At 48.4% G+C, this 12658-nt stretch overlaps 1 protein-coding gene across 4 annotated transcripts in view; it reads right to left on the reverse strand.

The window, feature by feature from the left end:
• Window positions 1-9174, reverse strand: part of LOC137427288 (uncharacterized) — an 87658-nt gene extending 78484 nt beyond the window's left edge. For 3 of the 4 annotated variants that reach the window (XM_068116678.2, XM_078778449.1, XM_078778450.1), the window contains exon 1: window positions 8348-8995. In XM_068116678.2, the coding sequence (XP_067972779.2) occupies window positions 8348-8498 (151 nt within the window). In that variant the 5' untranslated portion in view covers window positions 8499-8995. Of the gene's footprint in view, window positions 1-8347; window positions 8996-9092 lie in introns of those variants that run through there. The other variant, XM_068116677.2, reaches the window with a different exon arrangement.
• Between the last annotated feature and the right edge of the window lie 3484 nt (window positions 9175-12658).

A 12658-nucleotide genomic window follows, 5' to 3' on the forward strand; every position in this document is an offset into this window, starting at 1 on the left:
GGGACAATGTGGAGAGAACGGGACAATGTGGAGAGAACGGGACAATGTGGAGAGAACGGGACAATGTGGAGAGAACGGGACAATGTGGAGAGAACGGGACAATGTGGAGAGAACGGGACAATGTGGAGAGAACGGGACAATGTGGAGAGAACGGGACAATGTGGAGAGAAAGGGACAATGTGGAGAAAGGGACAATGTGGAGAAAGGGACAATGTGGAGAGAAAGGGATATTGTGGAGAGAACGGGACAATGTGGAGAGAAAGAGACAATGTGGAGAGAAAGAGACAATGTGGAGAGAAAGAGACAATGTGGAGAGAAAGAGGCAATGTGGAGAGAAAGAGACAGTGTGGAGAGAAAGAGACAGTGTAGAGAGAAAGAGACAGTGTGGAGAGAAAGAGACAGTGTGGAGAGAAAGGCACAGTGTGGAGAGAAAGGCACAGTGTGGAGAGAACGGGACAGTGTGGAGAGCGGGACAGTGTGGAGAGAGCGGGACAGTGTGGAGAGAACGGGACAGTGTGGAGAGAACGGGACAGTGTGGGGAGAACGGGACAGTGTGGAGAGAACGGGACAGTGTGGAGAGAACGGGACAGTGTGGAGAGAACGGGACAGTGTGGAGAGAACGGGACAGTGTGGAGAGAACGGGACAGTGTGGAGAGAACGGGACAGTGTGGAGAGAACGGGACAGTGTGGAGAGAACGGGACAGTGTGGAGAGAAAGGCACAGTGTGGAGAGAACGGGACAGTGTGGAGAGAGCGGGACAGTGTGGAGAGAGCGGGACAGTGTGGAGAGAACGGGACAGTGTGGAGAGAGCGGGACAGTGTGGAGAGAACGGTACAGTGTGGAGAGAACGGGACAGTGTGGAGAGAACGGGACAGTGTGGAGAGAACGGGACAGTGTGGAGAGAACGGGACAGTGTGGAGAGAACGGGACAGTGTGGAGAGAACGGGACAGTGTGGAGAGAACGGGACAGTGTGGAGAGAACGGGACAGTGTGGAGAGAACGGGACAGTGTGGAGAGAACGGGGCAGTGTGGAGAGAACGGGACAGTGTGGAGAGAACGGGACAGTAGGGCGGGTCATACTCGGGTGCCAAAATCAATCTGAAGGAAATCCTAACATGAGGGGTGTCTATATTATGTGTTTTTTTATGGGGAATTCAAATATGAGTTTATTTTTTTGGATAGGATAACTCTAACCTACATCAATTTGTATTTCTAAATTGCCAATTTTACCCTTTCGAACCCCTTTATAAGATATTAAAAGATATAAGGGAAATCATTCATATTGACACAGCCAAATCAAATGTACATATTTATTAACAGGTGAACTGTATGTATATCACTGGTTACAATTACAAAGATCAATCTCCTTACTTCTTGAACTTTACCAGGTTGCACAAGTCCTGCTTTGACTCATTCTTGGACATCAGCCTCCTGCTGGTCTCCTGAGCCCTGATGCCTCCATCCCTCTTTTCCTGTGAGAAGTACTTAGCAGAAGCCTCAGTCACCATTTTAACAACCCTCTCAATGCTTTGTGTGTGGCAAAGCCAGTTGAGCACCTCCATGGGGGTGTTGATGAAGTTCTTCACCTCCGAGGTGCTTAGGGAGCAGGTGAAAGGTAGCTCTGACACACCTTCTGACCAGCTGATCAAGTTACCAATGCTGAAGCATCACAGTTGATGTCAGGTGTCTTTCTGGTCCTGACAGAGGAGTCCCCCAGCTGAGTGTCTGGGTCCCCCTCTCCCCTGATGGCCAGGATTCTCTCCACCCCCTCAGTCCTCTCCTTCTGATCCTCAGAGCACAGCAGTGTTTGGAGGATGGCTTCACTGTGGGCATACCAAGCAGATCTTCTCACAGTCGGCATCACAAGGTCCAGCACCTCCTTCCTCTGGGACTTGAGGCAGTCCAGCTGAAACAAGATGTGCCTAGGCCCTTCGATCCAGGAGTGCTTGACTTTCACGTTGAACCAACATGGATAATACACTCCAATGATGAATTCCACAATGAATTGCAGATTCTTCTGGTTCTTTCCTGTCAGTCCATGCTTTGACACCCAGAGCCTGAGAAGTCTGTTCGCTGTGGTGAGCCAGCGGCTGTGGTTTACTGGTCCAATCTCCACTAGAGCCAGCCTTGCAGGAAGCACTCCATCCCTGATTGCACAGACAATTTTATAGCCATAGTGTTGATCAGTTGAGAGATCTTCAATGGCCTTGTCAGACAGCTTGATCAGTGGAGGGCCAACAAAGATCCGGGTGAAGTTTGGATTGATATCCAAGTCTGTAGCAGAAGCAAGGAGCTTTCCTATAGGCAGGTCATTTTACGAATATACCCACCACAAATTGCAATAGTAATGAAACTTGGCATTTTTGCTTCTTTTGACCCATGTAATAACATAGTAAAAGTCAAGGAATAACGAGGCATTGGAACACATTCATTTCGAGCAACCACTTTTTGACAGTTATGCACGAAAATAAGCTAATAAAAATGGCACAAAATAATGCACTTAATTTGTTATTTCGTTCACATTCTCAAAAGATGTCAGAAATGTAAGTGTTTAAGAGTGTAAGACAGGCCTTATGCCCTGGTTTTACAATACATTTGACATGTAAAGGTATATATATTGAGATAATTGACATTTAAGGTAGCTTTATCCCAATAAAATTGAATTTTTTCGAAAATATACATATCAATGAATTTTGAAAGCTAATATAATGGTCTATCATATTCTTATATCAAATTAGATTTTACTCTAGTCTAATTAGGTGAACAAAGCCTAATTAGGTGAATAAAATTTAATTACACGAACAATGATCTCCATAGCAACGACTTTGGACCTTGGATACGGTCGCTTTTATATAACCAATCTCAAAAAGTGTGGTATCAAAAGATTCGGAATAGCCTATAGTGCAATCCAGCTGAGAACCAATCAGAAGCCTCAACCAGATAATCCCTGCCTCGCCTCGCCTCAACTGCCCGAACTGATGCGTCCTGTCTTTGTGTTCTGAAAAATCATACCAAAAAAGTACACCAAACTGGTGTACATCCAGGTCAGTCTGCAATCTTTCTGCTTCCCATGATCGACATGAACAGCAGTGATCCAACTTGCATCTATTCAACATTGACATTTCTATGTGAGCACGCCAAACAGTACAACGCAAAGGTCACCATCACATTTGACCAACCACTTTGGTGGAAGGCGCTTACCATCATCGAAAGCCAACCGGAGGGCAGTGACTTGCGTAAGGTTGTACTGCGCTTGGGAGGCTTCCACACGTTGATGAGCTTCTTGGGGAGTATTGGAAATATCATGTCAGGATCTGGACTGCGCTCTGTTCTGGAACTGGTGTATGCTGAGAACACTGTAACGCACATGCTCTCTGGCAAGGCATATGACCGAGCTATCCGTGGTCATCTCTTGGTTGATGCAGCACTGAACACTCTCCTCGCAGAAAGGGTACTTGGTACGCTAGTGCCTGCTTGTTCGCAGGCTCAGGATGATGGCCCTCAGGGCACTACAGGAGATGACGAACCAAGTGAAGACGCGATAATGCAAAGCATAGATGAGGCACAGGCAGCCATGGATCCGCATGATACCGAGGCAGGACAGGCAGCCATGGATCCGCGTGATACCGAGTCAGGGTCGCAAAGTGTGGGAGCTGGCCCAGTTGACCTGTGTGAGCTACGAAACCTGTATGATTCATTGTTGAAGGGTGAGGGTTGCACTGAAGATATCCTTTCAGCCCCGGTTCTGGACTCTGTTCGTGACATCATGAATGTTGCTCGACAATCGAAGAAGGATCTGCGTACAGCACAGCTATGGCTGCAATACATGGACATGATAGACATTCTGAGGACATTCCTGAGGTCGGAACGCACTGGTGACTGGCGTCTGCACGTGCACGCTTTGCACGACATGTTGCCCTACCTAGCAGCTGCAGGCCACAATCTGTACACAAAATCTGTGTACATCTACCTGCAGCGACTGGCACAACTGTCTATTCAGCATCTGGAGGTCCACCATCAGTTCCAGAATGGATTTCACGTAGTGCGGCGTTCAGATCGGTACTGGGCCGGCTTGTCCACAGATCTTGTGATCGAGCAAGTGCTCATGAGAAGTGTGAAAACCACAGGGGGACTAACAAGGGGTCGTGGAATGAGCGAGCCGCAAAGGATCACGTGGCTGCTGTCCACCCCCATATGTGCAGAGGTCAACATGGCTTTGCAAGAGTACACATCAGTGCAGTATGGGACCAGTGACCAGCACAAAGAACAAAGCGCAGCTCGACAAGGACGGGACACAGATGACACGCACAAACTTATTCGCTACCTGTCATCAAAGGATCCCTTTGGAAACGATCCAACTCTGCAAAGCATTGACACTGGCATCACAGCTGGAGATTCGGTCAATGCTGACCAAGCAGCGTCAGTCGGCAGGAAGATCTTAGATGGAATGCTTGACAAAAAGGTTCTTGATCACACTTTCAAGAAGAAAGATCAGGTTGTGACTCTTGACACACGTTCATCATTGAAAACTGGCAGACAATCCGTTCTGATAGATCCACAACTGTTGTTCCAACGTCTGAGTACGGCAGGATCACGCTGTGATGACCTCAAAGATGTCTTCAAGTACGAACTAAGCAGTTTCCCACCAGCACTGTTTAAGACCACTGATATCCTGCTTGAGGCCGACAAGCCAGCGCTAGCCGAAGACATTTGGAAACAACTCCCCCTTGACGTTCGCAACACAGTGCTGCCACAGAATGTGCAATATGTTCTGGATGGTGGGGCATTGCTACACAGAATTCCTTGGAATTCTGGCGAGACATATGGAGGAATCGCCAGTCACTACGTGCGATATGTTGGAGACAGGTATGGTAACGCTGTCATAGTGTTCGATGGATATGTGAGCGCACCCTCCACCAAAGATGTAGCGCACAGCAGGCGCGTTCGATCTCACAGCAGTCCCCTTGTCAACTTCACAACGGACATGGTATGTACTATGAAGAAAGATGACTTCCTTGCCAACCAAACAAATAAACAACGTTTCATCAATCTACTGAGTGATGACCTTCAACGGCGGCACAACGCTGTTCATCATGCCAGGGCAGATGCAGATGTTCTCATAGTGGAGACAGCCATTGCATGTGCAAACACCAAGGACACCGTGATAGTTGGCGACGACACCGATCTTCTTGTTCTCCTTTGCAGTCGTGCAGGGCCCACATCTCACAACCTGTTCTTCCGACCTGAGCCTAAGCTGACGTCAAGGAGGCAAGCAAGATGTTGGAATATCGAGCAAGTGCAAAAGACACTTGGACGCAATGTTTGTGACAAGCTTCTTGTTGCACATGGACTCCTGGGTTGTGATACCACGTCAAGAATTTACTCGATTGGCAAATCAACAGCCTTGAAGAAGCTGAACTCCAGTGCGTATTTCTCCGAGCTTTTGGCAAACTTCAACACTCCTGGAGCGTCAAAAGAGGATGTCATGACAGCTGGAGAGAATGCCCTGGTTTGCTTGTATAATGCCCAGCCCGGGGAAACACTGGACATGCTGAGGCTTCAACGCTTCCACCAGAAGGTTTCAACAAGCACTGTCAGAGTTGAGCCTCGTACCCTGCCCCCTACATCAGCATCTGCAAAGCAACATTGCCTACGGGTGTATGTTCAGGTTCAGCAGTGGCAAGGAGTTGCCATGGATGCCAATGGTTGGGGATGGGCTATCCGTGACGAGAGAATGGTTCCCGTGATGACCGAGATGAAGCCTGCTCCAGATTACCTTCTAGATGCCATCCACTGTGGCTGCAAAACAGACTGCAGCACCCTACGATGCAGCTGTCGCAAGTACAGCCTGGAATGCTCTTACGCATGCAGTGAATGCAAAGGACTTCACTGTTCTAATGTGACCTTGTCAGAACCAGAAAGTGATCCAGAAGAAGAATAAGCTCTTAGGTTGGTGCTTGAATCGCAGTTCATTCAATTATTAAATAAAACACATTTTTTTTTTTTCAATATATATATATTTTTTTCAATATTATTTTCAATATTATTTAACGATTTTTTTTGTATATATAGTACGATATGAACTTGTTCACATAAAGCCATTACATTGCAGGCCTCAGGGACATAAAATTGCAGGATCTCATAAGGATTTAGCACGGAAACAGTTTTTGGTCTGAAAAATTTATGCAGATTTTCGCTTAAAACCTTCTCTTAAAGATTGCAAAAATTGGAAATGTTCCAATGCTCCGATTCTCCTTGACTTTTAGTATGTCATTCTCCACTAAATTTGACATTGAAAAATGCATGTTTCATTACTATTGCAATTTGTGGTGGGTTCGACCCCAAAATGGCGTAGATTGACTGGACTACTATTGGCCCGGAAAATGTGTTGTCTGACAGAGTAGGGCCATCAAGGTGAACAATGAGATGGCGCAGGGGAAGTTCACCAGTGTGCAGGTTGCACACGAACCAGACCAGCTTTCTCCCCAGGTGCAGCTCCAGCTTCCGCATTACTCCAGCTTTCACACCAGTGTTGACATTTGTTGAGTCTCCTCCAATGGCCCACAAGGTCTTATCAAAACCCCTCTCTTTCAGCCAGGCAAACAGGACCTTAGCAATCTGCTCCGCATGTGACTCCTCTTTAGTTGCTTTCTCTGGGGTAAAGTGGAACAGATAGTGGCTACCAGGCTCACTAACAACAGTATAGTGTTCTTCCTTGATCTTTGCAGGAAAAGATTGGTCATTGCCCTCAGCTTCCATCATCACATTGGTCAGGTCAATCCACCCATCAAAGAGGATGCAGGAGATCCCCCCCTACTCCCTGCACTTCTCATCAAACTCTTCCCCCAGCTCTGTCATCAACTTCTCCTGTGCTCTATTGACCTTGTTCTTATCAATCACTTTACTTGTATTGTCTTCTGTGATGATTCCTGCATCAATCAGAGCTGCAGTTGCTATCGCTGCAGTTGGCCTCAGCCCTATGCCATACCTTACACTAGCAAGGGCAATGTTTGGAATCTCATCATAGTTTTTCTGGACCTTTGCTGAAGCTGCAGGCTCAGTGTCAGTTTCAGGGAAGAGCTCAACTTCAGTGACAAACTCATCTTCAGCACCACTTCTCTCCAATTCCAGATCCTCATCACCATCTGACAAAAATCTCTCAACATCCTTCCTGGCTGCCTTCTCTGCTGCTGCAGCATTTTCCTCCTTGCTCCTTCTCCTTTTCTCTGCATTCTTTTTATTTTCCTGCCTTTCCAATGTCCTCACCTGTCTCTTGTGCTCTGGCAGATCAGGGCTCCCCATTTGGTGGGGTCCTTTACTTCCAACCTTCTCTTGCTGTCCCTTAATGTAGGCAAGATCTTTCACAGGAATAATTTTCTCTCTGCTGCAGGAACAGTTAATGTGGGCTTGGATCACACAGCCCTCACCGGCCTCACAGCCTCCCCCCTCACAACTGGTAATCTGACACTTGCAAGTCAAAATATCAAATAACTTGTCTAACTTGACAATGAACCTCTCTTTGGCATCAAGTGTGCCCTTCCCAAGAGAAAACTTCACTGCCTGATTCCAGACCTCCTTGAGCTTGGACATGATGGTCACCTTTTCATTGATAACAGGAGGCTTGAAAAGAGCATTAGCTTTGCTCCACTGACAAATCAGACCAGGGTAGATGTCAGACACGAGAAGAGAAGACGGATGGATAAGGATTGCCAACCTCCTCAACATCGAGCTTTCAGCAACAAGATGGCTACAACTGCCGTCCCAACAGGAAGTTACCAAAATAAAAGCCTGAACTTCAAAATAAAAAACTTCTCTTTTTTCCAGAAGAATAGCAATATAATCAAAAATTTAATAATAATCAACTGCAAATTGATGTAGGTTAGGGTTATCAGAATTTTTTAAAAACCTCAGATTTGTGTTCTACACACCAAAATACGTAATATGAACACCCCTCTCGATTGATTTCCAAAAAAAAAAAAGTATGGCCCGCCCTAACGGGACAGTGTGGAGAGAACGGGACAGTGTGGAGAGAACGGGACAGTGTGGAGAGAACGGGACAGTGTGGAGAGAACGGGACAGTGTGGAGAGAACGGGACAGTGTGGAGAGAACGGGACAGTGTGGAGAGAACGGGACAGTGTGGAGAGAACGGGACAGTGTGGAGAGAACGGGACAGTGTGGAGAGAACGGGACAGTGTGGAGAGAACGGGACAGTGTGGAGAGAACGGAACAATGTGGAGAGAACGGGACAGTGTGGAGAGAACGGAACAATGTGGAGAGAACGGGACAGTGTGGAGAGAACGGGACAATGTGGAGAGAACAGGACAATATTGATAGAACATCACGTACCATGTTCCGACTCATTATCCTCGGGTGGAGCGACCCTCGATGTGCTGTCCACGGGAGAACCTTCTGGACCGACCGCGTTCCTTCCATTTGAGACACTCGTGAATCCCGGATGGTTCTCTCTGTGAGCCTCATGGGAGAGATCTTGGTTCATGACGCACAGTACAGTGGAGTCGCGTAGCGTAGGGGACAGTAGATTAGAGCAGAGTACAGTGGAATAGTCTAGAGTACAGCAGAGTATCGCACAGTAGCGCAGAATACAATACAGTGTAGTACATACAGTACAGTGTCGTGCAGCCAACACCGTGCTCGTGAAGACACGGCTCGAGCTCTCCCTGAAAAGTGAAAATAGTTCATTCAACAATTCCAATCCGTCGATTCGCCACAGATCTCGGATTTCGTCAAAAACATTCGGGTTTTGTTTTAAAACTTTTTTTAAAAACTAGAATTCCTGATCGAACCCCAATGGAGAACTCACGGCTCGTCTTTCAATCCTTAACACCAAAATGAGACACTCAGAGGTTTCTGACAATCTCCATTAAAATGTACAATGTCGAGGATTCTGAACAAGGTGGAGCCTCTTTCTTTATTTATTTATTTATAACAGCGCTGGAGTCGATCGAATTTATATCAGGACAGGACAGGACAGGACAAAACAGGGGGGGGGGGGGGGGGGTCGTTAATAAATACCACGGAGGTCAAAATAAATATCAGTTGTAAAAAAACTCATTTAGTCAAACACACATACGGGACACCGACGGCCTCCCCGGGTCGTGATCCAGCCTCATTGGTCCAAATGACAAACTCAAGTCACACCAACGCTCCTCCTCCCTCCACGAGTGTGATCCAGCCTCAGTGGTCCAAATGACAAACTCCAGTCACACCAACGCTCCTTCTCCTCCCTCCCTGGGTGTGATCCAGCTTCAGTGGTCCAAATGACAAACTCCAGTCACACCAACGCTCCTCCTCCCTCCCCGGGTGTGATCCAGCCTCAGTGGTCCAAATGACAAACTCCAGTCACACCAACGCTCCTCCTCCCTCCCCGGGTGTGATCCAGCCTCAGTGGTCCAAATGACAAACTCCAGTCACACCAACGCTCCTCCTCCCTCCACGAGTGTGATCCAGCCTCAGTGGTCCAAATGACAAACTCCAGTCACACCAACGCCATCCCTCCTCCCTCCTCGGGTCGTGATCCAGCTTCAGTGGTCCAAATGACAAACTCCAGTCACACCAACGCCCCTCCTCCCTCCACGAGTGTGATCCAGCCTCAGTGGTCCAAATGACAAACTCCAGTCACAGCAGAAACATGGCAGTCATCACAAACCAGGAATGCAACTGCAGTACTCGGCTCGTCTTTTCGGGCGGGAATTCAGGCCGCGAAGGCCTCAAAAGAGCGACAATAGAAATACAGATTCTCAAATCCGCCATTCAGGATATATTGGACATATTGGACCAATCGGATATATTGGACATTCAGAACATGCAGGACAAATTGATATATTTCGGACATGTGGGACATATATAACATATTATAAAGGACATATATGATTATTATTAACTTAAGCAAGCGATGCTGGCGGGGCCGAGTGGTTACTTCGAGTCTTTATCAAAGATCTCAGGTTCGAATCCTGACACCACCGGTAATATCCAGCACTTCCTTTTATTCACATTAATAAATATTCTTCATTTTACAAAGTTTCGCTGATTATTCATTTTCACAAAATAAACTTCCAAAAACGAAGAATTAATTAAAATATATACATTTTGAATTCATCGTCAAATGAAGCGGATGAATGAATGATTTGAGACAAATGTCGAAATGAATGTCGAAGGAATGAACGGCGCGACAAGACAAATGTATTTTTTGTGTGATGTTTGTCTGATATTCTTCCTTGTCTTTCATAAAATATCGCTTTGTCTGAATGTTCGGAGATTATCACAAAACTCGCTCAATTTACATGTCTGAGGGATCCAAACAATCCGCCATCATCGATCCATCTGTTCCGATCTGAGGGATCCAAACAATCCGCCATCATCGATCCATCTGTTCCGATCTGAGGGATCGAAACAATCCGCCATCATCGATCCAAATCCTCCTGTCCGGCGGATCAAACAATCCGCCATTATCGATCCAACTCGTCCTGTTCGACAAGTCCAAACAATCCGCCATCATCGATCCAACTCGTCCTGTCTGGCGGATCTGACGGTCGCACCAACGCTCCTCCTCCCTCCCCGGTCGTGATCCAGCCTCAGAGGTCCGAATGACAAACTCCAGACACACCAACGCTCCTCCTCCCTCCTCGGGTGTGATCCAGCCCCAGTGGTCCAAATGACAAACTCCAGTCACACCAACGTCCTCCTCCCTCCCCGGGTCGTGATCCAGCCTCAGTGGTCCAAATGACAAACTCCAGTCACACCAACGTCCTCCTCCCTCCTCGGGTGTGATCCAGCCTCAGTGGTCCAAATGACAAAATCCAGTCACACCAACGCTCCACCTCCCTCCTCAGGTGTGATCCAGCCTCAGTGGTCCAAATGACAAACTCCAGTCACACCAACGCTCCACCTCCCTCCTCAGGTGTGATCCAGCCTCAGTGGTCCAAATGACAAACTCCAGTCACACCAACGCTCCACCTCCCTCCCCGGTCGTGATCCAGCCTCAGAGGTCCAAATGACAAACTCCAGTCACACCAACGCCCCTCCTTCCTCCTCGGTCGTGATCCAGCCTCAGAGGTCCGAATGACAAACTCCAGTCACACCAACGCTCCACCTCCCTCCTCAGGTGTGATCCAGCCTCAGTGGTCCAAATGACAAACTCCAGTCACACCAACGCTCCACCTCCCTCCCCGGTCGTGATCCAGCCTCAGAGGTCCAAATGACAAACTCCAGTCACACCAACGCCCCTCCTTCCTCCTCGGTCGTGATCCAGCCTCAGAGGTCCGAATGACAAACTCCAGTCACACCAACGCTCCTCCTCCCTCCCCGGTCGTGATCCAGCCTCAGAGGTCCGAATGACAAACTCCAGTCACACCAACGCTCCTCCTCCCTCCCCGGTCGTGATCCAGCCTCAGTGGTCCAAATGACAAACTCCAGTCACACCAACGCACCTCCTCCCTCCCCGGTCGTGTTCCACTTTCCAGCCTCAGAGGTCCAAATGACAAACTCCAGTCACACCAACGCCCCTCCTTCCTCCTTGGTCGTGATCCAGGCTCAGAGGTCCGAATGCCAAACTCAAGTCACACCATCGCCATCCCTCCTCCCTCCTCGGTCCGTGATCCAGCCTCAGTGGTCCAAATGACAAACTCCAGTCACACCAACGCCATCCCTCCTCCCTCCTCGGGTCGTGATCCAGCCTCAGTGGTCCAAATGACAAACTCCAGTCACACCAACGCCATCCCTCCTCCCTCCTCGGGTCGTGATCCATCCTCAGTGGTCCAAATGACAAATTCCAGTCACACCAACGCTTCTCCTCCCTCCTCGGGTCGTGATCCAGCCTCAGTGGTCCAAATGACAAACTCCAGTCACACCAACCCTCCTCCTCCTCCCTCCTCGGGTGTGATCCAGCCTCAGTGGTCCAAATGACAAACTCCAGTTACACCATCGCTCCTCCTCCCTCCTCGGGTGTGACCCAGCCTCAGTGCTCCAAATGACAAACATCCAGTCACACAAACGTCCTCCTCCCTCCTCCTCCTCCCCTCCTCGGGTGTGATCCAGCCTCAGTGGTCCAAATGACAAACTCCAGTTACACCATCGCTCCTCCTCCCTCCCCGGGTGTGATCCATCCTCAGTAGTCCAAATGACAAACTCCAGTCACACCAACGTCCTCCTCCCTCCCCGGGTGTGATCCAGCCTCAGTGATCCAAATGACAAACTTCCGTCACACCAACGCTCCTCCTCCCTCCTCGGGTCGTGATCCAGCCTCAGTGGTCCAAATGACAAACTCCAGTCACACCAACGCCCCTCCTCCCCTCCTCCCCCCGGGTGTGATCCAGCCTCAGTGGTCCAAATGACAAACTCCAGTCGAAGCAGAAACATGGCAGTCATCACAAACCAGGAATGCAACTGCAGTACTCGGCTCGTCTTTTCGGGCGGGAATTCAGGCCGCGAAGGCCTCAAAAGAGCGACAAGAGAAATACAGATTCTCAAATCCGCCATACAGGATATATGGGACATATGGGACATATAGGATATATTGGACATTCAGAACATGCAGGACAAATTGATATATTTCGGACATGTGGGACATATATAACATATTATAAAGGACATATATGATTATTATTAACTTAAGCAAGCGGTGCTGGCGGGGCCGAGTGG

The sequence above is a fragment of the Myxine glutinosa genome, chromosome 5 (assembly GCF_964187855.1).
Source record: "Myxine glutinosa chromosome 5, kmMyxGlut1.1, whole genome shotgun sequence".
In the NCBI taxonomy this organism is placed as follows: domain Eukaryota; kingdom Metazoa; phylum Chordata; class Myxini; order Myxiniformes; family Myxinidae; genus Myxine; species Myxine glutinosa.